A 25,964-nucleotide genomic window follows, 5' to 3' on the forward strand; every position below is an offset into this window, starting at 1 on the left:
TCACCAAACGCTAAATGGACAGACACAGTATTACACATGCTACAGGATGAGTGTGCCCCATCATTGTTGTTGACACTCTTTACGCGTATGTGTCACATTCTCTCTGGGCTACTGCCTCCCAATTTTCTGTTCTGCAGTCCTGTGTGTCATGGTGGCTGGCAGGCAGGCCCTGCATGATGATGTCAGTGTGGTTTGAATAACTAGGACAATGCCATAATGGTCGGTTGTGTATCAAAGTCAGTCCTCTTCTCATTTATCTAGAGACAATGAAAGAGAGAGTGACAATGAATATGTAAAAGGGGTCCAAAAGGGAAAGGGGATAAACAGCAGTATGGTAATATGCGCCATTAAATCTCATCAGTGAGATAAATGAGGGTAGATAAGGAGCCGAGGGACAGTTGTGGCTACAATGAACCTCAGCCTGGTGCAGCTCACTCGTGCTCTGATCTCCGTTGTGGACTTCATTGCCACAGCATTTCATATTGTATGTTGTAGTCCTGACACCAGCTGCTTCCCATGACATTAGAAACATGCCTATCATAAACTCCCATTCATTTACTGTAAAGTAAGACAACACTACGGCTCCATACATTTGTTGTTTCTGTTAAAAGTATGGCTGCTCTGCTATGGCTGTACTTTAACGCTGTTTTATGTCAACAGTTCACCTTCATTCGGTAACTTATTTTCAGTCACTGATAAAATGGTTTTATCCCAGCCCCTAAATTTATGATCAATGAACTCAAATCGCCGACAGAGGGGTGCTCCACAAAACTGGTGCGCGGTAAATATAGAAACGCAGTGATAGAGCAGCTGTACAGCGCCCCAGAAAGAATCACGGTAAATAATTACAACACGTTGTGAACTCATTTTGAGGGAATATATACGAGGACGTAATTACCGGTGTGTTTTATTAAAAAAATAAGCCCACTGAAGCACTAAGTGTAAACCAGGAGTTGATATTCCCATTCTAGATAGCGTATTTCTATGAGCATTCAGTCGTGCCTGGACAACGTCGGGAACGCGCATGTCAGGTTCGCTGCAGAGATCCCGCTGCCTCGGCTCTCACGATTAATCGTAGGGGCTGGTGTTGACAGCGCGAGGCGACGGGCGGCCAGTTTTACGCGTTTAAATACATGACGGGACCAGCTGAAATTACATGTGTAGGGGTCGCACGCAACATTCACCGCAACCGGACAGTTTGCGGAGGAGAGACGAAGCTGCCAGGCGGAGGACAACGTTAAACGTTACTGATGGAATTCCCAGTCGTTGCTAGATGGAGAAACCGAAAGGGTGGACTGGTTATTAATAATTAAAAGAAAAACCTCCATCTGCTGCTAAAATAAAAAAGGAAAATGCATCTGCATCAGGTGCTGACGGGAGCTGTAAACCCTGGAGATTGCTGCTATTCGGTGGGAAGCGTGAATGACATTTCTTTCACGGTGAGGTTTTATTTTGATATTATTTCCTCGAGATGACACCCATTGGAGCTAACGGCTAGATAGCTGGATGGCTAGCTCGCTAGCTAGCGTTACATTGGCTGTAAACGGGGCTGGTTAGCCGGGTAGCGTGTTAGCCAAGCTGCTGCACCGACAGATTCACAAATAAGTGAGTCGAGACTACTCGGGGCATCTTCATCACATCCCTCCTCCTCCTCTTTCATTTATCTTGACAGTCAGTCAGACGTTGACAAGCCAACATCTCCAAGTAGATGATCAACTGTAACGTCTGCATCTATTATTTTAGGGTAACGTTGTGTTTATTAATCGATCCAAAGACAGCTGTACCGCTAGCCACTCAAATGACCTTTAGCTACATCTCATTACATTAGAATTACTGCAAGGGAATCCCTTTGCGCAGCCATAACATTAGTGGCAAATACATGCAATGGGGACGCTCTCCGACGACATTTTCGCAGTGCACATTTTAGGGGACTACGGTTTGGCACAAATTGCGCATGAACAAAAAAAGAAGAAGCTGTGTTTTGTCTGGTTGCAGGACTAGCTAAGCTCGCTACCATTTGGCGTTAAATCCTCCTCACGGATCATTAGCTCGCTGTCATCCTAGCATCAGCTGCGCCAGCCGTGACGTAGAGAGCCATATATGGACACATGAGCTGGAGGGGTGAATGGCAGTGTTGTTGTGGGTGTTGAAATGTAACTTATTCCAAAACGTGGTGCCATCTGTCATCATTTTTGACTTTGGTGACTTAGAGTAAACCGACATGTTTATCACTGATGTTTGTTGGACCTTCATCAGCTTGTCATTTGTGTGCTGATGAGACACCTTTTACCTTTGAACCACATCCTGTGACTTATTTATTGACTTCTTTGTGCTGCACATTTTCTTTTGTTTGCCAGAGGTCTGACAAAGCCCAGCAGCGAGACATAGGAAGAAGCTATAAAGTGACATCCTCTTCTGCCATGGCAAATTGGGGGAAAAAAGTGCTGAATAGTTCACAACCCCAAAAAATGTTGTGGCTCTATTTTTAATTAAAAAGACCAGAGTAGAGTGTAGTAGAAAGCAAAACTGTAGCATCCAGAGTCAGCTCTTGTATTGTGAGCAGAAGATGAATGATGATGACTTTATTGATAGCTGGATGATCGTTCATAACATCCAATGAAGCCTAACCCCCTCAAAATCCATAAATAATTACAACAGAGATACATTCTCTAGAATAGCATGTAACTGAAGCTGAGCATTTGTTGTCCACAAAGATATAAAAGGAGATAAAATATGCTTTTACTGTAGAATGTGTCATTGTATGATTTAAATCAGACGGGATTGCCTTTCAGTTTTGAGACTGGTTCAAGATGGAAACAGTTACAACATGATCTTTGCCTTGTTGATGACGACATAGGTATTAGCTGTCATGTCAATCAAAGGGAACAGATTAATTTAGTCGTTCTAACTCAAGTTCATACCAAAGGTAATGTGAAGGTATTAGCTAAATTCTGCCAATGCATGGTCTCAGTAAATTCTCGAGCAGCCATGTTGCACGCCACCATTCCCTCATGCTGAGAACATTGTGAGCCTGCCTAATGGCTGCCAAATCTTTGCTTGGACTGTTCCTGCTGCCTATTAGTCAAGTGTAGTTTTAGGTGGTTTAATTCATTTTTTTCTGAAACACAGACACCCTCTCCTCACTGCTTTCCGGATCCCTCAGTTCCCCAGACTTATGGCGCAGCAGTTCATTCTGTTAAGCTATAGAGAGAAGATGTTCCTATCTCTCCTGACCCCGACCCCAGATCAAGACTGTTTGAATGTAAACAAGCAGCTTTGTACCAAGGGTCATACTGTATCTGCTCAACAACACAAGACACAATTGGTTGTGAAGCTCAAGCCTTGCAGGTTGCCACAGGGTGCCATTCTCTATGCCTGGTGTATTCTTTCTGTGTCTGAGAGGCTATTTGAAGAACACGATACATCATGTCCGATGCAGTTACACTCACATTGACCCCTAGGGCTCATAGGCCAGACCCTGACAGACAGACAGACAGACACACACACACACACACACCCCTAAACTACAGTAGCCATGCATGCACCGGTTCAAATGAGCAAGCATGAAGATAGAGCTTCCATGATTGCCTTTACAATGTTGCATGCTGAACTTTGTTGCATATTGACAGACATTGAAAGACACGTTTAAATGACAGTGAAACACATGTGCCCTGCCGCTGCCAGTACAGTGGGCCAATGGATGGTGGATATGGTTCTGTGTTGAGAACCCACTGTTAAAATAGTTAGAACAATGAGTAGAATATGAAGGAACAAGATGGCAAGAAGTGAGAAGAGATTTGATCATTTAAGATAAAAAACTTCTCTTTCACAATTAAATGTTGGTTGATTTTCAGTATGAGCCAATACATAAATTGCTATTTCAAATGTTTGACATAGTTATTCTATTGAACGACATATATGACAAAACTGTCATTTTTGACAACGTTAAACAAATCCTGTTTGTGTCTTTAGTATGATTCGTGTCTGTTGATTACATTGTGGAACTTGAATACTCCAGACTACATGATAATATGATCTTGAAAGGTGGTCATGGTTTAGGAAGGAATATTTGTGTGTCAGTTACAGTGCTTTTTGACCTGTGGTTGATGTTGTAAATGTTCAAACAGCCTCGTGGGTTTGATATGCAGAGCTGCAGATGTGTGATCCACTAAAAATAGAACGGCACGTGTAAACAGAGAGAGGGGGAGAGAGAGGGACACAGAGAAAGACACACAGAGAAAGAGACACGCAGAGAGAGAGAGACACCGAGGCTCCATATTCCTCCGAATTATATTTTACTGATGGAAAAATGTCAATCTGCATCTCGATCTTCTACATCAGAAAACAGACATCGTCACATAATGTAAGACAGTGATGCCGACTGGCTGAAGGCTGACGTGATTTCCTTATTTCCTGTCTGGGAGTTTTCTAGTTTCTGCGTAATGTGCAAGATTGCTGCAGGGAGATATTGCATCTGTCTTATATCAAAACATGAATGACCATGAATAACCTCTTTCCAATTATATAACCGAACAAAGTTCAAAATACCAGAACATCTGGCAGAAATGGGAGCGGCTACCAAACCAAGGAATTATATTAAAGACGTCCGTGTCTAACAGTTCAAGAATTTAGATGATGACAGGATATTGATGTTTTCATAGAAATCTGTTTTGTAGTTTTTTTGATATCCTGCTGACCATATATAGACAAACATAATCACCCTCGCCTGTGTTGTGAGATCCATTAAGTTGCTGCAATTGCCTCCAGTCCAGCTGGATACATTGATTACGTTGGATGTGTTATGACCAACAGGCAGAATGCAGATGGATGTTGTTTGGCCTTTTTAATGCCCACTGCTTCAGCCATGCTGCAGAGAACAACAAGGCCCATACCATATGATAGGACCATAGACTGTGGGACCAAAGTACAGGTCTGTGCTATGGGCAAGTACGGAGAGACCAGGTCACTGGAGGCCAGAAGGGATCAATTCATGTTTTTAAATATTTGCAGCTACGGCTTTTGACTATAGCTAGCAAAAACATGACAATGGTGCACATGGACGCAGCTGTGGAACATGCTCACATGATTGCATTAGACAGAGGGTATGAGTGGCATTAGGTGGAAAGGCAGAAGTGATATCTCACTCTCTTCCTCTTATTTACTTTCATTATCACAGCACATGACTGCATTTGCTCTTTTATCTTCTAAATTACATTTACCTCAAAAAGCCTCGAAATCCCCGCCTCGCGTGGTTGCCTTTATTCAAATAGTATTTAAGACGCTCTAGCAAGATCGATTTCTGTAGAGCTCATCAGAAATGTGGCATGTGGCTGACAGCGCTGTGTTACAAAAGAAGAAAGAGTTTTCGCTGATCTCTTTAAAGAATAATACAGGGGTTTCAAACAGTAATGTCCTTTTTCTTACATACTGTAAACCCATGAAGCGCTTTATAGTAGAAGCATCCTCCCAACAAAAGTAAAAAGTAATTCAAGCAAATTGTCACTGGACTCCACTTGACAGTAGTTCAATTAGTACAGTTCACTCACAAAACAATTGCATTGCGGTTGTGTCCCTGCTCACCGAAGTTGTAACTGCTTTGTCAATGTTAATGTGTGACAGAGAGGTAATATTTATCCAAAGGCAGCAACGTTCTTGATGTATGCATCTTACGTGACTAACAGCAGAGAAGCATAGCCGCTTCAGGGTTGTACTCATTAAGTCAGCAGATGTTTGAGCTACAGATTCTTGAGTGAAGTAGATCTAAGTATACATCCAGAGACAGAATCAGTGGCCTCTTAATGCTGTCTGTCGCACAATCAAGTAAATATCCTGACAGCTAGCTAAACATTACATTTATTAGAATGGGCATCCGGCAGGCGTTGGTGTCTTCATTTTATTTGCCTTGTCTTTGTTGAATAAGAGTTCTAATGTCTTAGTTGACTTACTTTAAAGATCTGTCATACTGGCTCTCCAATACTATTACCCCTCAGTAGATACACGCAGTCATGCAGGCTGATCTCCTAAAATCTAGTGTTTATTAACAGACCAAATCGTACCATTATCATTGAAATGGGAGGTGTAATTCTCTAGTAATGACTGTTGGGCATCTCATTCCCTGTTAAAAAGATCCCCAAAAAAACATAAAATCAACAGATCTATAAAATGATTTCTCAGTTGATGAAGACACTAGAGACATTTTAGTGCATATGCTGTTAAATCTTCAATCTGTAATACATTTTATCAATGTTTACCACGACGCCATGATGTATTATGTTGCTACCATTAGTGAATCATCCAACTTTGTAATGCCATCCCTCAGTGTGTGTGTGTGTGTGTGTGTGCATATAGATTTGTGGATGATGAAAGAAATACAGGACACACAAAAACACAAAACTAAAAGAACAAAGCGGTGATGATAGGTCATCCTGTTTAAGCCAGACACACTCGCGCTTACAGTGCCAACCTGGCGCAAGGTCCTACCCACCAGGTCCAAATTACCTTGCTGACAAATAGTGTGGAAGGGACTCGCATATTATCTTACGTGTGTGTGTGTGTGTGTGTGTGTGTGAGAGAGAGACGAGGTACAAAGCAGTCCTAGACAGTCCATGACGGTGACCGCTTTTAATTCCAGCTGTAATGTGCAGGAGCAAAATGCCGCAGGAATAGTGAAGCGCAGAACGGGCCTCCCTTACTTCTCTCTCTACCTGTTTCACATATGTTATGTAAAGTATGATCAGATCTTACAATCGTCTCTATAACTTTGTCCTTGGCTGTTATACAACTGGCTGTAACGCTGTCCCGCTGTGTGACCCAGTGGTTCCCGGCATCTCCTCCTGTTCTCCTGAATAATGAAAGGCACAAGCCGTCATCGTGACTGTACTGCTGCTTCGGGGCCGGCTTGCCTGTCTCCCAGGTGCTGCTGCTGTTGCTGCCACTCTGCACATGGTTGCCAAATGCCAGCGAACACCATTGTATCGGTTTACCTTGCTGCCCATGATCCAAATCTTAGCACGTGTTTTGGCCATTTAGCGTGGGCAATTGTGTTAGCTGTGTTTGTCTACTTATTGCACACGAGTAGGTGTCATTTCTTTCACGTGAACCAGCCTCTTATGAAAGTTGTTCTGTTCTGTTCTGTGTTGCTGTGCTGGTCTTATCCTGCCATTGCTCGGGTGGTTGTTTATGGTAACTGCCATGCTGTGCTAATGTAAAATCTCCCTGTTCATGCAAAATTCATATTAGTGCCATCGAGTGCTAGGATGGTCTGCTTTTAGCAATTTATATGACATTTATAGTATATTTGATTTAAATGTATTCATGTTGAAATTCAAAGCATAAGAAACATTAATTTATTTTAGTTTACTAATAGATGACTCTTTGTTTTCCATATTATTCAAAAGCATTAATGCATTTTGCAGTAATATTTGCCATTTGTTTTTTTTGTGGCGCGATCTGATTTGGTGCACATTTTCTTTTCAGGCCTATGGCTCAGGTTGTGATCTTGTGATCTTGGCCAGTGACTTCGACTGTGTTCAGATTATCCCGGGAGCTCAGAATGGAAACATACAGGTGGGCTGTGTGGAGTGCTCCCACCAGCTTGGCAGGGTAAGTGTTGACTGCACACTCAGACACACTCCCACACGCAGTTCTTCATTTCTCCGTGTATCCATTGTGCTGAGCAAAAAGAAGTGCATTTAGCCCTGCGCTTTGCTCCCGTCCTGTACTGCCCATGCTGTCCTATCCTTGCTATTCTGCTGTCCCGCACCACTCCCCACCTACCCCTCTCCCGTGGGAATGGCTGTGCAGAAGCACTGATGGGGTGAGTAATGGTGTGATGATGAACGCAGCTCTTTATTTTTAGATCGCTGCATCCTACGGAAACACAGTCTGCATCTTTGAACCTCTTTCTACCAACCCAAACAAACGCCACAAGGTGAGCACGACTGTCTGGATTTCAGACACGTATAGTGGTTTAAATCAAGTATCGAGTGAGCTTAAAAAAATCACACTCGTGTGCCAATAACATTGCATGGTGTGTGTCGCTCTCCTATCACTAACAGCAGCTTAACTATCAGTGGCAAAAGACAGGACAGTTCTTCCTCGAGGCCATCACCTACAACCTGGCCTGGGACCCACAAGGTACGCAAAATGCTTTCTGTGTTTAACCGATTCACTGACTAAATTAATCCACACCACGCAGAGCTCCTATTTCAGCCCCCTGTGGTTTGTCTGGGGCGACATGTGTTATATAAGAGTGATAGTGCGCATGTGGCTCTGTGTAGGCTCTGTGTACTGTAGTAGTCAGCGTGGGATAAGGTTTGTAACACAGGGCTCTTGTGTCCACAGGGAACCGTATCCTAGCAGCGACTGAGCGGCTCCAGCTGTGGGCTCCTCCTCTGGCATACGCCCTGATTGAGGAGGAGGAGCTGACTGAGGACAAGCCCCACCCCGTCCTCAATGACTGGAACTGTGTCTGGCACTGCAAGTATGTTTCTTTGTGCTTTTGCACATATATCCTGATAGCTAACTAACCAGTAAAAAGATTCCTGTCAAGCAGACCTGTGTGTCTTCATTCCTTTTCTCCTCTCAACTCGTGCTCACACATGCAGGTTTGTATGCACTATTGTAAGCCACTCTTTAGTTGGGCTGGGACGATATGCTCCCAGTTCGATACGTTCACAATAATTGGGTGTCTATTTGATATGTATTACTATTTTTATGTATGTCGATTCCACAAGTATTAGGATTTATTGCGATTTGTTTAGTTTTGTATCACTGGACCATACACTTCTATGAAAAATCTCTGAATTGATAAAGTAAAAAGACTTTCAGCAAGTATGTGGTCAGAGATGTCCTGAAGTCAAATCTATCAGACTTTAGAAAGAAAATGTATTTCATTTATAAGAGACTCGGGTAACATGTTTTATACGTCTGGTGAATATAATCCAATTCAACTTATTTCCATGTATGTATTTTGTTTACACCCTATGTTAACATCTGGTAGCTGCACTGGGCCTTCAAAGGTCAGATATATGACCCACGCAAACAGCAACTCCTTCTTTGCAAGCTCAACTGAAATCAAAACAATAAGATGTCACTAATTCCACATTTAAAAAAAGTCCATTTCAAAGAATGAATTCATGCGCTCAAACCACCAGCTCATCAAGTTTAAAAACGATGCAAACTGTCTCAGCTACCGCAGCCATCTCTTGCTCGCGGGTTTTTTCCTAGTAAACTACAACAAATGGACCAAGAGCGTCCCCTCTTGGACAAAATAAATCTATCAAATAACAGCATAAACATCACACGCATTGGATCGCAAGCCACAAACATAACACCAACAATGAAAAGTAAGATTGATTATCTCATAGCAGCAAATTTTATCAGCAAAAAACAATCTTAATCAACTCCATAGATCATTAAATAAAACAGCAGGACTCACCAGTCACGTGATGAAACAAATCGATCATCTCGTGGTCTCTTTTTTTCAGCTGAAGAAGCTCCAAGATCAAGATGACGCCAGTGCCGCTGATAGTCTCGTTTGTCCAGTTTTATTTTTTGTTTTTGCAGTAAGGTTTGATGTGTTTAACTCATTAAATCCCTTTTGAAAGTAACAATCCGAAAACAAGAGTCAAAATCGTTTGGAGCAGTGCGCCATGGCCCGTTGCACAATGGATGGAGTCCGCGTCAAAGTCGCGGGAGTGGTCGCTAATGTGGTGGAACGGTTCCACCAGAACCTTTTCCCCCTCACATAGCGGGCCCACTAACCCGAATCTGAAGGTCCAACTTCTCCTCGGCACCTTCATCGTTTAGAAACCCGAGTACGAGTGACACCTGTGCAGCATTGCTGATATCCGCGCTCTCGTCGACCATGATTGCGACACACTTGATTTTTAGCGTATCTGCTCTCGCGGCCAAGTGAAAACACATGTGAGATAGTAGCTTTGGTTAAGTAGTTCAGACTTACAAAACTAGTACTTTTCCATCGACCACTGTCTGTGTTCAAGAGCAAGGGAAGGAAAATAGTTTTTTCGACACTTGCTGTTCGCTTATTTAGTTTATAGTCAATAAGCGTCGGTTAAGTGCCTCGTGAAGCGCTTGCATGCCTGCGCGAGCTCTACGAGATTCGGCCTTGGTCTCGTTCGGATATCCCAATTTTATCTTGAAAACTTCGCCTGAAAAAACGGAATCCGACAGGATGTCAATCGTCTTCGATGGTTGTGTTACCTGCCGCACGGGGACGAAGAAATACCTCCGCTTATTGGTTGATTATAATGACATCACCCGGGTAGCTAATGCTAGCTAATGGTCACAAATCAAATTTCAGTTGGTCAATTCTGTTGTCACTCTATATTTATGCCAATTAACGTTACACTTCCTGTCACAGCCGGCCCTGAGGTCTGCATTAGCTGTAAGAAGAAGAGCAGACTGCTCCAGATATTGGATTCATGGCTAAGATAGTAACTGAAATCGAACCAAAATTATTTTTAAAGAAATTATTTCAATAACATAAAAAATATTTTATTATAATGTTTTATTATAATTCATTATCATTCTACCTCTTCATAGACTCAACTGAAGAACATTCTGTAAATTATATTAATTCAGGCATTTAAAATTGTTTAAAACAAATCTCAATATATAAAGGTGAATCCATTTTTCCCCACCCCAAGTCTTTTGAGTGTGTGGCCTGTGTCTGAAGCTGTGTAAACAGACAGATAATGAATGCAATGCAAGTAATTGTTATCTGATGACACATGTGCAGGCCCAGGAAAGCCACGAAAACAGGGAAGTGCAAGCTCTGAAATGACCAGCAATGGAGGTCGTGCACAAAGTAACCACACATACTCATTGACAGCTGACAGGAGAAGCGCTTGTCTGTTATTTCTGTGGTGAGTCTCCCATGGAGAAGTGAATACAGCTGATACCACTGTTTATGCTTGTGTCTCTATAGGACTGCAGCTTCTGTTCACGTTGCCAAGTGGTCTACTGATGGGGAGTACTTTGCAACAGTTGGGAAGGTATGTGATTCACGTAAACACATTGCAAAACAGCAGATTGTTGCAAACAGTTTTTTTTCTGATTGTAAGGTCCTTGCTGAAGTGTTTATTTAATTCATGCATGTGTGTGTGTGTGTGTGCATACGCAGGATGACTGTTTACTTAAGGTGTGGTATCCCACCACGGGCTGGCGTTCTGCAGTGGTGGTCCACGACCCCTCCGATAAAAGGCCTCCTCCTGTTCACTTCTCCTTTGTTTACCTGGCCCATCCTCGCTCTGTCACCGGTATGTCGTGGAGGAAGACCAGCAAGTACATGCCCAAGTAAGAAAGCACACACACACACACACACACACAATCACATGGTCAGCGTGGCCAGTGACATGTTTGTTGTTTACATCTTTTAGTACATGCTTTTTGTCTTCTACAACATGACATCATTTCTTGGCTCAAAAAATAGATTTTGAGTCTTTGCTAATGGACAGGGGAGTGAAATTCTTTATTGTATACAATGCTAATAATAACTAAAATGTTTTTTATCCTGTCTCTTATGTATTTCTTTATCTTTTAGAGCACATTTAAATGGTTCAAAGTTGCAACATTGATGGATAAAAAAATAAAAAGATAACCCTTATTGTAACCAGTATTGAGATACTTAGCTATACTTTTCCTGACCATCACCACAAGTTGCTATATGTCCACATGTTCTATGCATGCATATTAAAAACGGTGACTTGATGGTGGAAGCAGTCAGTCAGAGGGAGCTCTCTGTTTTAACGGGGTCTCTCCTTTATATGTCACTTGAGCCTTTCCTTTGAAAGTCATTAATTACTGATTGTGTAAGAGTTGCATCATCTCGTTTGTTTTCCAGGGGTTCGGTGTGCAATGTGTTGCTGACGTCCTGCGAGGATGGTGTGTGTAGGTTGTGGTCGGAGACCCTGCTACCGGAGGACAGCCTGCTCGGAGGACAGATCTCTGAGAACACACACTCCTTCAGCTCCAGCCTGCCAGGACTGGCCGGAAATAAGGACAAGATCCAGCATGCTTTGGAGGTGCACTTGCTTTACTCAGTCAGCTCTGATCGGAATGAATTGCTCAAAGAAAATATAAAATGCGTAAGATTTATTTTTAGCATACACCTGTTCTCTATGTTTTATTCCTGTGCTTTGCTTGATCAGTCAATCCATCACCTGAAGCATCTGCGCCGAGGCCGGCGACGATCCTCTGCTTTGGTGGCACACAGTGAGCTGCTGCCCTCTCAGCTTGGCACGCAGGATGCACACACTCACCGCCACATCGCTCATCACGCCAATGCCCTGTGTCACTTCCATATCTCCGCCAGTATTAACCCCAACACAGGTAGGGTGTCTTTGCCATACATACATATTGCACAATTGGCCATGATCTAAAATGTTCAGGTTTCTGTCCTCTGTAATAGTGAATCCATTTAGAAAGCACATTATAGTTGTGTTGCTGCATTACTTAATTGAAGAGATCCTGTATATAGATCATTTGGAGATTCATGTGAATTGTCTTACAATTTTGTTTGTTTTGAAACTTAATTGATTAAATAAATGACTTTATTGCAAAACATATTAATATACAATTTGTTTTGCATATGATATAGCAGAAATGACTTCTGTGACTTAAAATAAATGCAACACATTCAATGCAGATGTGAACCTTTAGTCGAAGCCTGCGTAATATTTTATTCAGCCTTTTCCCTTTGTACTCCTTTTATCCTTATATCCCTTCCTCCTTCTACCTCCCTCCTCCTCGGTCAGACATCCCATCAGTGCTGGCTGACTCTGCAGTGTTCAACCCAGACGATGGCTCCGGTGGTGGAGGCTTCGTCGTTCACTGGCTCAACAACAAGGACCTCAGCTTCACTTCCTCCATGGAACTCTTTATGCTGCAGCTCCGTAAATTCTCTGAACAGCAGCTGGACCAGACCACTGAGGACCCGCTGGACCCCGAAGGATCCCCGATGAAGTTTGACTTTGGTATGACCCCACAACCAGGCCATTCCTTCAAACTCATTAGCGTAAAAGCCGCATCATTTTGTAAAAGCATATCGTTTTTTCTGGGTTCTAGACCTGGACGAGGGATCTGACAAAGCGTCCTCTGAGCAAGGTGAAGAGGGTGAGCCGGGGGAGCAGGGAAGCACTAAGGCGTCCTCCCCAGGGTCCAATTCCAGCATGCCTTTGCCCTCCATGCTGCTGGAGAGGAAGATGGAGACTCTGATCACAGAGTGGAACAAGAGCCCAGACATGTTGTTCACCATCCATCCTACTGATGGATCTTTCCTGGTGTGGCATGTGAAGTATTTGGACGAATTCAACCAGGGAATCTTCAGACAGGTCCAGGTGAGCAGAACATTTTTTTTTTTATATTAGTAACTCTGCGGCTTTAAATTCAATAGTGAATCGCTTGCTCATTCACTTACTCATACACACATAGTGGCAGCAGTGAAGCTATACTTAAACTTTGTCTCAAATGTAAGGTGACTCAGCACTCCTCCATCCTTATGTAAGACTCCTAAATATCCCTTTTTTCCCCCCTGTGCATTTGGGCTAATACAACTTTGTCATGATTCATAAAACCATCTCTCTGGAGTAGTATTTATTTTATATTTGGAAGTATAATTAACAATTAGGTTAATGAATCTACAATAATCCAATTGACTTCAAAATAAGAAGCTACTACCTGAATGTTCTTTCCATGTTGTGCTCTTTGCTAAAGAGGAAGAAGGAGAGATGACTGATTCATTAGCGTTGGAGTTCAGTGAATCTGGAACTGGAATTGGAAGCTGCTCAGCCTTATCCTAGCTGCCACAAATATGTTCACATGGCACTTAACAGGCCCGTACTTATTGTGCTTACTTTGCATGGGCTGCAATGATACACTATGCGGACACATAGCTCTTTATGTTCATAACAAGAGAACGCACGTTGGCATAAGATCTTTATAATGCTATGTACACATATGAAGTCCATATTGTAGAAAGTGTTAGAGAGCTGTCACGTCACGTTGGTATAAATTGCTAACTAGGTCTCTATAGGGCTGAAGGACTGTAAAGAATATGTGCCTGTGGTCCTAATGGTTCATTTTCCCCCTCCATCTCTCCCATTAGGTGTCCTTCTCCTCGCGTATTCCAGTGGCATTTCCTACAGGTGATGCCAACTCACTGAGTAAAAACATCCTGATGTACGCCTGCACTTTGACCGAGGGTGAAGGTGCCGGGGAGCAGGGGAGGATGGTTCAGCGGGTCTCCCACTCTGCTTCAGCCTCGGCAGGCCTTGGTTCCCCTGCACTGGCTGCCTCTCTAAACCCTCGCCCTGGCATCAGTCCTGCCGTCATGATGGTCTCCAAGCATGTCGACGGATCTCTCAACCAGGTAAAAGATTGTTTCGGACAAAATTTTGAGCTTGGGATGCACCATTTTTCTCTTAAAACCTTTCTAAAATTTCACACCGACACCGTCAGTTCATGTTCTAGGCAAAATGAATGTACCTATATGTTTGTGTGTATTCATCCTTCTCAGCACTCTCTAATTGTTTTGGGTTCCCTCTCTCTGCAGTGGGCAGTGACATTTGCCGAGCGCTCTGCCTTCTCCAACGTAATGACCGTATCACACAAGTTCCGGTACTGCGGTCACCGCTTCCATCTGAACGACCAAGCCTGCCACACAGTGCTGCCACTGCTGCTGACCTCCTCTCACCATAATGCTCTGCTCACCCCTCCATCGGCCCCTGGCAGCCTGGAAGGAGAGCAGCCCCCTACCTTTTCCCTACCAAAGGGACCTCGCAGGTATAGCACGATAGGGGAGGCAGAGCTTGAAATGCTATAGATGCTCCTTATTGCAGCACTGTCATAAATGACACGCTTTCATAACTGATGGTCTTGTTTTCCCCTGCGTGAAAAGGTTCTAACGATGCATTTCTTTATCAGTAGCAGAAAGCAGCTTCGTAATGCAGCTACAAGGACCTTCCATGACCCCAACGCCATCTACAGTGAACTCATCCTGTGGAGGGTGGACCACATTGGACCCCTATCCTGCACTGGAGGGGTCTCCGAGCTGGCCCGTATCAACTCTCTGCACACCTCAGCCTTCAGCAATGTTGCTTGGCTACCTACGCTAGTACCCAGCTCTGTACTTGGTAAACACACCATGCATTGTTTATTTTAACCCCAGTGTTTCTTGTTATGAGTAAATCATTACTAAGAACTTAAATGTAAAAGTGGAACATTCATTGTTGCTGAATCCTCTGAACTTCTGCTTTCAGTATAAATGCCATTCAGGTTATTAAAGGGCATGCCTCTATTACTATGCATTAGTCAAGCAAAGCCAGTTTGCATGTCAGATTTACCCTAAAAAGTGAACTATTTCTTCCATACCTTCTTATTGCCTGCCAAGATATAAACATATATTCATGACTGTGCCTTAAAGGCAACAAAATAGGCCTTTTACAGTCTCACCGCAGGACTTTCCAACTGACTTTGTGTCATGTCCCTCAGGAACTTACTGTAACAGCGCCAGCGCCTGCTTCGTGGCATCAGATGGTAAAAACCTGCGTCTCTATCAAGCTGTGGTGGATGCCAGAAAACTACTGGATGAGCTGTCAGACCCTGACACGTCTGTGAGTGGACACGCTCGCTTGTCACTGCACACAAATACAATAAAGTTATTGCTCATTGGGATGTGATCATCTCTGTTTAGAGTCCCTGTTCAGTGAATTTTATGTTTCTGGGTCTCACACCGTGACAGTTTTTGTCACAAAGGACCGAGCATCGAGTCCAAAGCAGAGTTGTGGATCACTATTGGGCGTACATCAACCATGAAACATCACAAATATGATACAACCACACCATTCACAGATATTAGATTCTTCTTTCAGGCCAGCTTTTCAAAATCTGTGAGCTTTTCATTTCCTTTTGATGCTGACTTTATTTTTGTGTTATCAAAATGCAAGCAAAACAACAATACTCTGTCTACATCCGGAACACAGATCTATGTTCTTCATAAATCACATTTTTCTATATCTTGCTTCATAACAACCACCAGACTACCCTCTACTTCAAATCCATATGTGCAATATTTTTCCACCACATTAATGGTTTCAAATGCCGTACACTGAATGGATGGTTTACCAATTTCCATGTGTGTGTGTGTGTCTCTGTTTAGAAACTGGTGGGCGAGGTGTTCAACATTGTCAGCCAGCAGTCCACTGCCAGACCTGGATGTATCATAGAGTTGGACGTCATTACAAATCAGGTTAGTAGCTGCTCTGTGTTTTTCACACCCACCTCAGATCAGTGGTGTACAGGAGTTCAGCGCCTGGAATCCTGAAACCTTCTGATCGATAGACAAACTGACCTGTTGCTTGATGCTTTTTTCCATGTGCACCCAGTGTGGCGCCAACACCCAGCTGCTGCATGTCTTCCAAGAGGACTTCATTCTAGGTTACAAGCCTCAGACAGAACCAGAAGCATACACACCGGCCTTTCCATGTGGCGAAGGTATAGCACACCGTCACATTTTGTGTAGATCTGCTTCCTGATGCTTTGTCTTGGAAGACAATAATGTAATTTTACTTTATCCAGATTACCAACCTGCCCCATTCTCTGAGAAGTTCTTCCTGGTGGTGATTGAAAAGGATCTCAACAGAAACTCTGTCCTGCAGATGTGGCACCTGCACCTAAAATCTGTGCAGGCATGTGTTGGTAAGGGTCCACACAGCTGATCAGTTTGCTAGATATTTTTAAGCGTGAATCTTAAATGTGAAGCCTACCTTTATTAAATCTCCATTAAACTTCCTTTACTGAGGCGTAGGCCAGCTTTAATATTTCTGCATCTCTGTCTCCAGATGAGCAGAGCCCAGATATCAGCTTCCAGAGCCAGCTGATGGTTCCCAATCAAGTCGCGAATCCTGACTCATCTCCAGAGACCTCACCTATCAGGCCCCTGCCTCGCTCAGCCTCCACAGCCAACTTGCAATCAGCCAGCAAACTCATCCTCAGCTCCAAGCTGGTGTACAGCAAGCGGCTCGACCTGCCCCACGGTGTGGAGGTTACCAGGGCCACCCCCTCTGCAGGTAGGGATGTGCACACAGTTGTCACACATGTGACTCACACCATGTTGTTGTTGCCGCCAAACTAAAAGGAATGTGTAAAATGTTCAGGCAGATTTAAAGGAGTGCTTGGAAAATCAATTTACCGTATGTTCCGTAGAAACCAAATAAGCAGGTTAACTCAAGAAAATGCAAAACATGCTTGAAATTGTCTCTGTTTTTCCTCTTTTCCTCTTCCGGCCAGGTCATCTGAGTTCCTCGTCTATCTACCCTGTGTGCCTGGCTCCGTACCTGATTGTCACTACCTGCTCTGACTCTCGCGTGCGGTTCTGGCGCTGTGCTGTGGAGGGTGATGACGGGCATTGCGAGGGTGACCGGGACAACCGCTCTTACCGCTGGGAGCCCTGGGCCCTGATGAATGAGGAGGAAGACAACAACAGTGCTGTGTGTGTGTCCGGGCGGCCTGTTGCGGTGTCCTGCTCCTACATCGGCAGGCTGGCCATAGCCTTTAAAAAGCCGAGACAAGGGCAGGTAGGAAATTGGAATTTGGCTCCTCTTTTTTTTCTGTGTATTGTACCAAAAACCTATTAAATTTAGCTGTCGCAATCATCTTGAGTTTAACTATTGCAATAAATATGTAAATGCAGCAAACAAACACAATTTGGTGGCATAGCCTGGGTCCTCCGAAAATAGATAACAATTCCATATATTAGCACGTTAATATGTATTTATGTAAAACGGAGGAAGTAGATAAGGTAAAGCACATTATACACTGAGGTTTGTGCTAACCGTCCTCAGCCATTAGTGAAAAGGAAGCGATAAAACCCGACTATCTGAGGATCTAATTCCATATCCTGTCTCATACTCTCTATTTGAAGTATGTGGAGCTGGATGTCATGGAACTGAAACTGAGTTGAGGTTCATGAACAGCAGTCTGGGTTATGAGCCTGGGTTTTCATTGTACTTCAGGATGTTATACAGCATAGAGGTCTGTGTGGGCACCGATGAGGTATTTTTATGAGCCCATCACTTTGTCTTGTATTGTATTTACAGAATGCCTGGTTGACTGGTTCACAGTGTCTTCAGATTTTACGTTTTTCTTGTCCTCAGCTGCAAGGTTCTGGAGAGGACTTCTCCATGCATGTGTCCATCTATGAGTGTGAATCCACCGGTGGCTCAGAGTGGGTTTTAGAGCAAACTCTCCACCTGGACGACTTCACCAGACCCTCGTCAACCCTGGATCCAAGAGTCAGTGTGGACTCCAACCTCTTTGTGTACAGCAGGTCAGGAGGGCACTGCTTGTGTGTTTGTATCATATTCCGTCGGCCACTTTATGTTTACCAGTGTGGTTGTCTCATAAGTTAATCATTTTCTCCATGCCAGGTCTGACCTGTACATGAGCAGAGACCACAGCTCCCCCAACATTAAGCACTACGTTCACTTGGACTGGCTGTCAAAGGAGGACGGATCTCACATCCTCACAGTGGGAGTGGGATCCAACATTCTCATGTACGGCCGTATCTCTGGCGTGGTCAATGAGCCGACGAGCAGCAAGGACGGGGTGGCTGTCATCACCCTTCCTCTAGGGGGTAGTATCAAACAGGGCATCCGCTCACGCTGGATCCTGCTTCGGTCCGTGGACCTCCTGTCCTCCGTGGACGGCACGCCGTGTCTGCCAGTCTCCCTGTCCTGGGTGAGGGATGGCATCCTGGTGGTGGGCATGGACTGTGAAATGCACGTGTATGCCCAGTGGCATCAGGACAAGAAGCCCGGGGAGGGAGACGAGGGCAACCTATCATCCGCAGACATTGCTGGAGGCCAAACCGCAGGTTCCTCCTCGGTTTCTGAAGGCAGAACCAGGTCTAAGAGTGTGTTTGAAGGAAGTGTTGCGGTGGATGAGGCCCTTCGTGCCCCGGCAGGACTTCAGGAAGGGGGACTGTTTGAAGCAGCTCACTCTTTGTCTCCGACTCTTCCCCAGTACCATCCCACCCAGCTGCTGGAACTCATGGACCTGGGCAAGGTTCGCCGTGCCAAGGTGAGTTTGTTTCTGCCTTTTTCATTGACGCCAAAATATGCTCAATGATTATTTAATGCTCTCATTTTTTTATTCTACAACATCATTAAAATCACGAGTAGGCTAAAGTACAGTGAGGCCCGACCTTTTTGGTTTCGACTAACCAAAAAGACGAATGCCAAGAGACACTGTTTACTCTAGATAAACAGGGATATGTGGTGATCTGGCTCCTCATTGTTGTATGCGCTTTTTAACCCGCTGCTCTTCTGTCGATTAGGCCATACTCGCTCACCTGGTGAAGTGCATTGCCGGGGAAGTCGCTGTGGTGAGGGATGTGGAGGCAGGTGAGGGCGGAGCCAGGAGACATCTGTCCCGCACTATCAGCGTGACTGGCAGCACAGCAAAAGACACCATTGTGGCCGGCCGCGACGGGGGCAGGGACTACACAGAGATCAACTCCATCCCTCCCTTGCCCCTCTATTCCCTCATGTTGGCTGACCTAGACACCTCGTACAAGGGAGCGGAAGAAGCCGCTAAGGGAGCTAAGGGTGATGGCGATGGATCCCAGAAGTCAGCAGAGGACCAGTATTCTGACCTCTTCCAGGTACGAAGAGTTAAGAGAGTTTATTTTTGTTAAGGGTGTAGTCCACTAATACATTTGGCTCGTCTACTCCTGTGTTTGACAGGTCCAAACCGTTACCACAGATGATTTTCTGAACTTTGCCGCCGACAAACCAGAGAAGAAGTCTCGAGTTATCAATCTCTCTCAATATGGACCGACCTACTTTGGCCCGGAGCATGCTCAGGTATTGCTGTTCTTCTTTTTAGAAGGGTATTGCATTTAAAAAAGGGAAATTGCACTATTAATGTAGGCTATTTATGGTAACATCCAAACATGTATAATGTTTTAAATCGTTTTTCATAAAGAGGGGAATAAAAGGGAGGAAATAGAACAATAATGATATGGTAATAATAGGCCAGTCTGCACAAAATTTCCAATAATGGCTCACATTGTATATTCCACCAGTACGACATCATCTTTGAATACTTTTTTATCTGTCGTTCTGAGTTTCTCTTTGCTCTCTGTCTTCCTCGTGTGTCCAGGTTTTGTCCAGTCACCTCATGCACTCAAGCCTACCAGGACTGACCCGACTAGAGCAGATGTTCTTGGTGGCCTTGGCCGATACTGTTGCAACCACCAGTGCTGAGGTCACCAGCTCCACTGATCAGAAGTGCACAGGTCAACATATATGTTGTGCATATAATTAACAATCACATTTGTGATACAGTAGATTTTCTAACATAGAGTAAATATAACCTACTGCACCAAGGTGTACTTGGGTTAGGTACTGCTGGGTCTGTATTCCTTGAACAGGAGTCATGACCACATTAAAATACATAATGTCAAACCACAATAAACACTCCTGCCTTATATTTTATCACTTAAATAGGTTTAACCATCCACAGTATCTTTTGGTTGCTTCTCCTCACAGATGTCTCTTTGTTACACGCCTTTTTAACGAGCAAAATAGTTCTTACTCTCAGTATTTCATGTAGTGATCCAACAAAAGGTCGTCGTTAAACTCTTCTCTTTTTCTGCAGTGTGCACACAACTGGTTGCTAATTAATTATTTCATTTTTTAGCTCTTTTGTTGTTTTCAAGTGTTGACTTTCATGCTCCCATCCATGTGACAGTCACCGGTGGCAATCCAAGCTTTTATGTTCAGGAGTTCTTTCATGTCCAAGAATCCTTAACTTCAAGAGACGGACCTCCTCCAGGGTCTTGATTCTGTAGCTGTCCCAACGCTCTGCTCTGTCAGGGGGAAGACAAGTGACAAAAGAATATTTCCTTTGCGGATGAATGAAGTTTTGCCTTATTTTGTTCTTTGTAAATAAGACACAAGATGCACTCATGCCTACAGAACGGACATGTCTTGTAATTCAGCGTGTTGGCCTTAATGTCTACCAGTCCATAAACTGTTACCCTTGGTAAGAGATTGTATTAAAGTTGACTAAAGGTTATAGACATAAACGCTAAGCATCATTTCTCTTGATTGTGTGTTCATGGATATAGTTAATCTCCAGCCATCAAATCTTTATTAACATAAACAGTGCTTATACTGTTCCTCTTTAACTGTATGCATACAGACACTGCACCAATTTGCCATCCTTTTTATTTAGTCTTTTGAGGGGAAGACATCAGCAGGTTGTTCCAGGGCTAAGTAAGCACAGAGAGGGTGTGAAGGTTCAGGGACAGGAGACACAGTCTGACAGGATTGCGTGAACTCAAGTGATACTGGAGTTTTAAAGGGCTTTCCTCTGTGGCTGCCATTTTAATAGAGTGGTCGTTGGAATAACAGTGACAAAGCTGACAGCTCCCTGGCGCTGTGTTTGTGTAGGTGGTGAGGCCCTCGATGAGTGTGGACTGAGGTACCTGCTGGCCATGCGTCTTCACACCTGCCTGCTCACCTCTCTGCCCCCCCTCTATCGCATGCAGCTGCTCCACCAGGGTAACTATACTGCTGCTGTGAAACATATAGGAAACGTTGTTTTGTGTGACAATAATACCACCATACTGACAGATTTTGTGGTCACGAGATTTCGATTTCCAGTGCGTTTGATCTTGTCAATGAACCTCAGATGCATCTATCTCTCTCTGTGGCAGGCCTGTCAACATGCCACTTTGCATGGGCCTTCCACTCGGAGGCCGAGGAGGAGCTGCTTAACATGATCCCAGCCATGCAGAGAGGCGACCTACAGTGGTCTGAACTCAAAGCTGTCGGCGTGGGTTGGTGGGTTCGCAACATCAACACTCTGCGGAAAATGGTGGAGAAGGTACTCGGACAAATTCAGACAGAATCGACCGTTTCTAACATTAGGACAGTGATGCAAACAACTACCTAGAAAAGGAAATATGGGCTCCACAGGATATCAAAGCTAACTGTGATATTTTAGACCACTTACAGAATGTTCATCTGCAGTGAGTGTGATATTTGGATTCCTGTGTCTGTCTTGGAAGTGTACTTAACATCACTCCAGCAAAAAAAGTTACTTGAAAGACTTGAATTACTGATTTAATAACTGTGACGTTTGTGTGTAATCAGTTGGGTAAAGCTGCTTTCCAGAGGCACAACGACCCTTTAGATGCTGCGCTGTTCTACTTGGCCATGAAGAAGAAAGCTGTCCTGTGGGGGCTCTTCAGGTGGGACATCGTTTCTGAGCACAAAACTATTTTAAACTGAGTTACTCTTTTAATTTCAGTTACGTTTCTCACAAAACCTTTTAGGGGATACTGAGCGGTGTGGTTTCATCCTCTCAGGTCTCAGCATGATGAGAAGATGACTCGGTTCTTCAAGAACAACTTCAGTGAAGACCGCTGGCGAAAGGCAGCTCTGAAAAATGCTTTCTCCCTGCTGGGAAAGCAGCGCTTTGAGCAGTCCGCTGCCTTTTTCTTACTGGCTGGATCGCTCAAAGACGCCATTGAGGTGTGAACGGCACACACGACACAGCTTTTTTACTGTTGAGTCTGCTCCAACACTCCATTGTCATTTCCCTCACAGTGGAAACTTGGCATAGCCTTGTTTTATGGAAATACAATATAAAATGTGTGACGGTGTGTTTTGTATGAGAGTCAAATCAATACATCACTAGTATAGCAGATATCTGTTGCTTGGAGAGTTGTACATTCTGCAGCCTTTTAATCACATGAGAGAAGTCTAAATTACACTGATAAGATGCATGAAAAAGCCTGCATGGTTTTCCTTGGCCAGGGTTTTCATACCGCATAGTCAAAATATACAGATAGCCAAAACAGCAAACAGAAGCATGAGCTTTGTGTTGTTCAGCGCCATGTATTGATTGCAGTGGAAATAACAGCCTCAAAATTCCTTAATTTTCTGCGCTTTATGCTTGCTTACTTGCATTTTCTTACTAAACTGCCATTTTGACTGACTCCCACCTCTCTGCTGTTCCACGTGTGTAGGTGTTGATGGAGAAGATGGAGGATGTCCAGTTGGCCATGATAGTAGCAAGGCTGTATGAGGCTGACTTTGAGAATTCATCCACCTGCCAAGGCCTCCTTTATGAGAAGGTCCTGGGCTGCAACAGGGACGGGAGTGGTTACCACTGTTCCAGACTTCACCCGGACCCGTTCCTCCGCAGCATAGCCTACTGGATCATGAAGGATTACACACGAGCTCTGGACACACTGTTGGAACGGATCCCCAAAGAGGATGATGAAAACCCTGGTCAGTTGGTGGCAGACATGTTTGTATTACACAGTATGATCCCCTAAAACCTATGCTCACAGGCTTTTTCCTTTCTCCTTTCCTGTCTCCTCTCTCTGTATTAGACGTGGCGGTGAAAGCCTGCAACCCTGTGGTGTTTAGTTTCTATAACTACCTGAGGACACACCCTTTGATCATCCGTCGCCACTTTGCAAATCCAGAGGGCACAGCGACAACTGTGGGTCTCACTGCTGAGAAGAAGAACATCGCAGATGAGATCAACCTCATAGAGCGCAAACTGTTCTTCACCACTGCCAATGCACATTTCAAGGTGGGCTCATCAATAATAATATGGCCACTCACTTCAATCCAGTTCCTCTGATAAAGTTGTTTTTCTCTATCGACCTCTCCTATTACAGTTGTTTTGCAGACTGATACAACGTTAATCACAAAAGCAAATATGCAAATGTTATATAATAAGTGTTTGAATCTTCTGTAGGTGGGCTGCCCAGTTCTGGCTCTGGAAGTGCTCTCCAAGATTCCCAAAGTTACCAAGAAATCTGGTTCCTCACCTCACAGCAAAGCATCATCCAAAGGCAACGTAAACTCGACCCAACCCCTGCAAAATGGCACCCAGGGAGGCGTGGAATGGGGCTCCCCTGCAGCCCCTGTGCATGCCTGGGGAGGAAACGATAGTGTGGGCGGGTTGGACTGGAGCCAGCCTCTGGTCAAGATGGAGGAAGACGAGCTGAAGCTGGACTGGGAAAAGGACAAGGAATATGATGAGGATGAGGAGGAGGAGGAGGATGATGATGATGGTCTGACCATGAAGAAACCAGAGGCTAATACCAAAGCAGACGGAGGCTCCGAGAGTGACGGCCTCAAACTGCAGAGCGAGGACTCACAGGTAGGAATAATACATCTGGAATGTTTCTAGTATAGGATGATTTTACATACTTGAAGCATTAAAACAGTTGTCTATTTTAAATAATAGTTAATTGTGTTGTATCTTAAGTTATTGCAAAGTAATTGTTTAGTTTTGTTTTATAAACTTGAACCTGTCTTTCCTTAGCCAGAACAGCAAACATGTCGTTTTGATGTCATGTAAAGACAATTATTGGCCTAGAACAGTTTCTCTGCTGACTTTACTGGGATATGTAATAATAGGGCATTATCTGATTCACAACCAGAAGTTTGCCATTCAAATGAAACTCATTTGGGTTTAAGATATCAGACAAAAGTCGCTGAACTGGCGTGACACTCGGCCAAAAGGGGAGATGAGACTTGCGTCCATCTTAAAGTTTTTTTCTGGAAGGTTCCAAATGAAATCCACATTAGTAATTAGAAAAATAAAGCCTCACTATGTTAGAAAAATAGGCATATTTTGCTCAAGTCTGCACCCAGAACTGATTCATGGAAGCTTGCAGAAAGTGCAGACTGCAAATCGCGATTTTTGGAAAACCCCAAAACACTCCGGGCTTCACAGGAGTTCTGTCCTATTCCTATAACTCGCTCTCGTATATTTCAGACTGAGTCAGAGGTGGATGTGATAGCGGAGCAGCTGAAGTTCCGTGCCTGTCTGAAGATCCTGATGACAGAGCTGCGTACGCTGGCCACGGGCTTCGAGGTGGACGGAGGGAAGCTCCGCTTTCAGCTCTACAGTTGGCTGGAGAAGGAGATAGCAGCCATGCATACAATCTGCAACTACAAGGTACACTTTGATCATATTTGATGTAGTCTACACCACCTGATATTGGCTTGTGCATTACTAGATATGAGGAATGTTTTTTTTTTTTCTTCCCGGTTGACCATTGTTATCCGATGTAAATTTTGTTAACTCAAAGGTGGAGGGGAAGGATGAAGATTCAGAGGTGGAGCGCTGGAGAGAGCGCACAGCATCAGTGGACATATCGGACGACGCCCTGGAGCGTACAGACGCCGGGGCCTACGAGCGTCACCAGATGGAGCGACGTCGTCTTCAGGCCAAGCAGCAGCACTCTGAGAGGCGCAAGGCGTGGCTGAGGAAGAACCAGGCCCTGCTGAGGGTGTTTCTGTCCTACTGCAGCCTCCATGGGGCCAAGGGAGGAGGAGTCACCTCTGTTCGCATGGAGCTTCTATTCCTTCTGCAGGAGAGCCAGCAGGTGCACATAAACACACACTGGACGTTCCACTGGATTAATGCAAAACAATCCTCTTTTCAGCAAAAGCAAATGCACATCTTTCTTTGTCACTCCGTAGGAGACCACGGTTAAGCAGCTGCAGTCTCCTCTGCCTCTGCCCACTACGCTGCCTCTGCTATCAGCGTGCATTGCCCCCACCAAGACGGTCATAGCCAATCCAGTTCTCCACCTCAGCAACCACATTCACGACATCCTCCACACCATCACCCTCATGGAGACCACGCCGCATCCTGAAATCTTGGATGATCGGGTCAGAACTCGAATAAGAATCCAGAATTTATATGGACTTAGTATTAGAGTGTGCAGCCTATTTCAGTCATCTGCAGTTTGCATGTTTAATATGTTTAATAAGTTAAATGTGTCTGTCTTCCTCCCTCAGGTGAATGCTCTGCACACACTAGCAGCATCTCTGTCTGCTTGCATCTATCAAGCACTGTGTGACAGCCACAGCTACAGGTAACTGTGCCTCGGCCCAACA

General features: G+C 44.3%; 1 protein-coding gene across 2 annotated transcripts in view; it reads left to right on the forward strand.

Moving 5' to 3' along the window:
• Nucleotides 1-1,154: 1,154 nt before the first annotated feature.
• Nucleotides 1,155-25,964, forward strand: part of dmxl2 (Dmx-like 2) — a 39,256-nt gene continuing 14,446 nt past the window's right edge. For both annotated transcript variants that reach the window (XM_079161452.1, XM_079161453.1), the window contains exons 1-36: nucleotides 1,155-1,439; nucleotides 7,477-7,602; nucleotides 7,859-7,930; nucleotides 8,058-8,136; nucleotides 8,344-8,482; nucleotides 10,952-11,018; nucleotides 11,147-11,319; nucleotides 11,867-12,047; nucleotides 12,174-12,354; nucleotides 12,780-12,998; nucleotides 13,090-13,361; nucleotides 14,129-14,392; nucleotides 14,576-14,805; nucleotides 14,947-15,155; nucleotides 15,514-15,635; nucleotides 16,181-16,270; nucleotides 16,407-16,515; nucleotides 16,600-16,719; nucleotides 16,863-17,090; nucleotides 17,311-17,597; nucleotides 18,177-18,349; nucleotides 18,450-19,101; nucleotides 19,358-19,684; nucleotides 19,767-19,886; nucleotides 20,185-20,320; nucleotides 21,480-21,590; nucleotides 21,746-21,915; nucleotides 22,185-22,282; nucleotides 22,400-22,565; nucleotides 23,063-23,327; nucleotides 23,432-23,637; nucleotides 23,806-24,213; nucleotides 24,835-25,017; nucleotides 25,151-25,447; nucleotides 25,545-25,736; nucleotides 25,866-25,942. In XM_079161452.1, coding sequence (XP_079017578.1) covers nucleotides 1,353-1,439; nucleotides 7,477-7,602; nucleotides 7,859-7,930; nucleotides 8,058-8,136; nucleotides 8,344-8,482; nucleotides 10,952-11,018; nucleotides 11,147-11,319; nucleotides 11,867-12,047; nucleotides 12,174-12,354; nucleotides 12,780-12,998; nucleotides 13,090-13,361; nucleotides 14,129-14,392; nucleotides 14,576-14,805; nucleotides 14,947-15,155; nucleotides 15,514-15,635; nucleotides 16,181-16,270; nucleotides 16,407-16,515; nucleotides 16,600-16,719; nucleotides 16,863-17,090; nucleotides 17,311-17,597; nucleotides 18,177-18,349; nucleotides 18,450-19,101; nucleotides 19,358-19,684; nucleotides 19,767-19,886; nucleotides 20,185-20,320; nucleotides 21,480-21,590; nucleotides 21,746-21,915; nucleotides 22,185-22,282; nucleotides 22,400-22,565; nucleotides 23,063-23,327; nucleotides 23,432-23,637; nucleotides 23,806-24,213; nucleotides 24,835-25,017; nucleotides 25,151-25,447; nucleotides 25,545-25,736; nucleotides 25,866-25,942 — 6,836 coding nt within the window. In that variant the 5' untranslated portion in view covers nucleotides 1,155-1,352. The remainder of the gene's footprint in view (nucleotides 1,440-7,476; nucleotides 7,603-7,858; nucleotides 7,931-8,057; nucleotides 8,137-8,343; nucleotides 8,483-10,951; nucleotides 11,019-11,146; nucleotides 11,320-11,866; nucleotides 12,048-12,173; nucleotides 12,355-12,779; nucleotides 12,999-13,089; nucleotides 13,362-14,128; nucleotides 14,393-14,575; nucleotides 14,806-14,946; nucleotides 15,156-15,513; nucleotides 15,636-16,180; nucleotides 16,271-16,406; nucleotides 16,516-16,599; nucleotides 16,720-16,862; nucleotides 17,091-17,310; nucleotides 17,598-18,176; nucleotides 18,350-18,449; nucleotides 19,102-19,357; nucleotides 19,685-19,766; nucleotides 19,887-20,184; nucleotides 20,321-21,479; nucleotides 21,591-21,745; nucleotides 21,916-22,184; nucleotides 22,283-22,399; nucleotides 22,566-23,062; nucleotides 23,328-23,431; nucleotides 23,638-23,805; nucleotides 24,214-24,834; nucleotides 25,018-25,150; nucleotides 25,448-25,544; nucleotides 25,737-25,865; nucleotides 25,943-25,964) is intronic.

Source organism: Pholis gunnellus (genome assembly GCF_910591455.1).
Source record: "Pholis gunnellus genome assembly, chromosome: 1".
Classification (NCBI taxonomy): domain Eukaryota; kingdom Metazoa; phylum Chordata; class Actinopteri; order Perciformes; family Pholidae; genus Pholis; species Pholis gunnellus.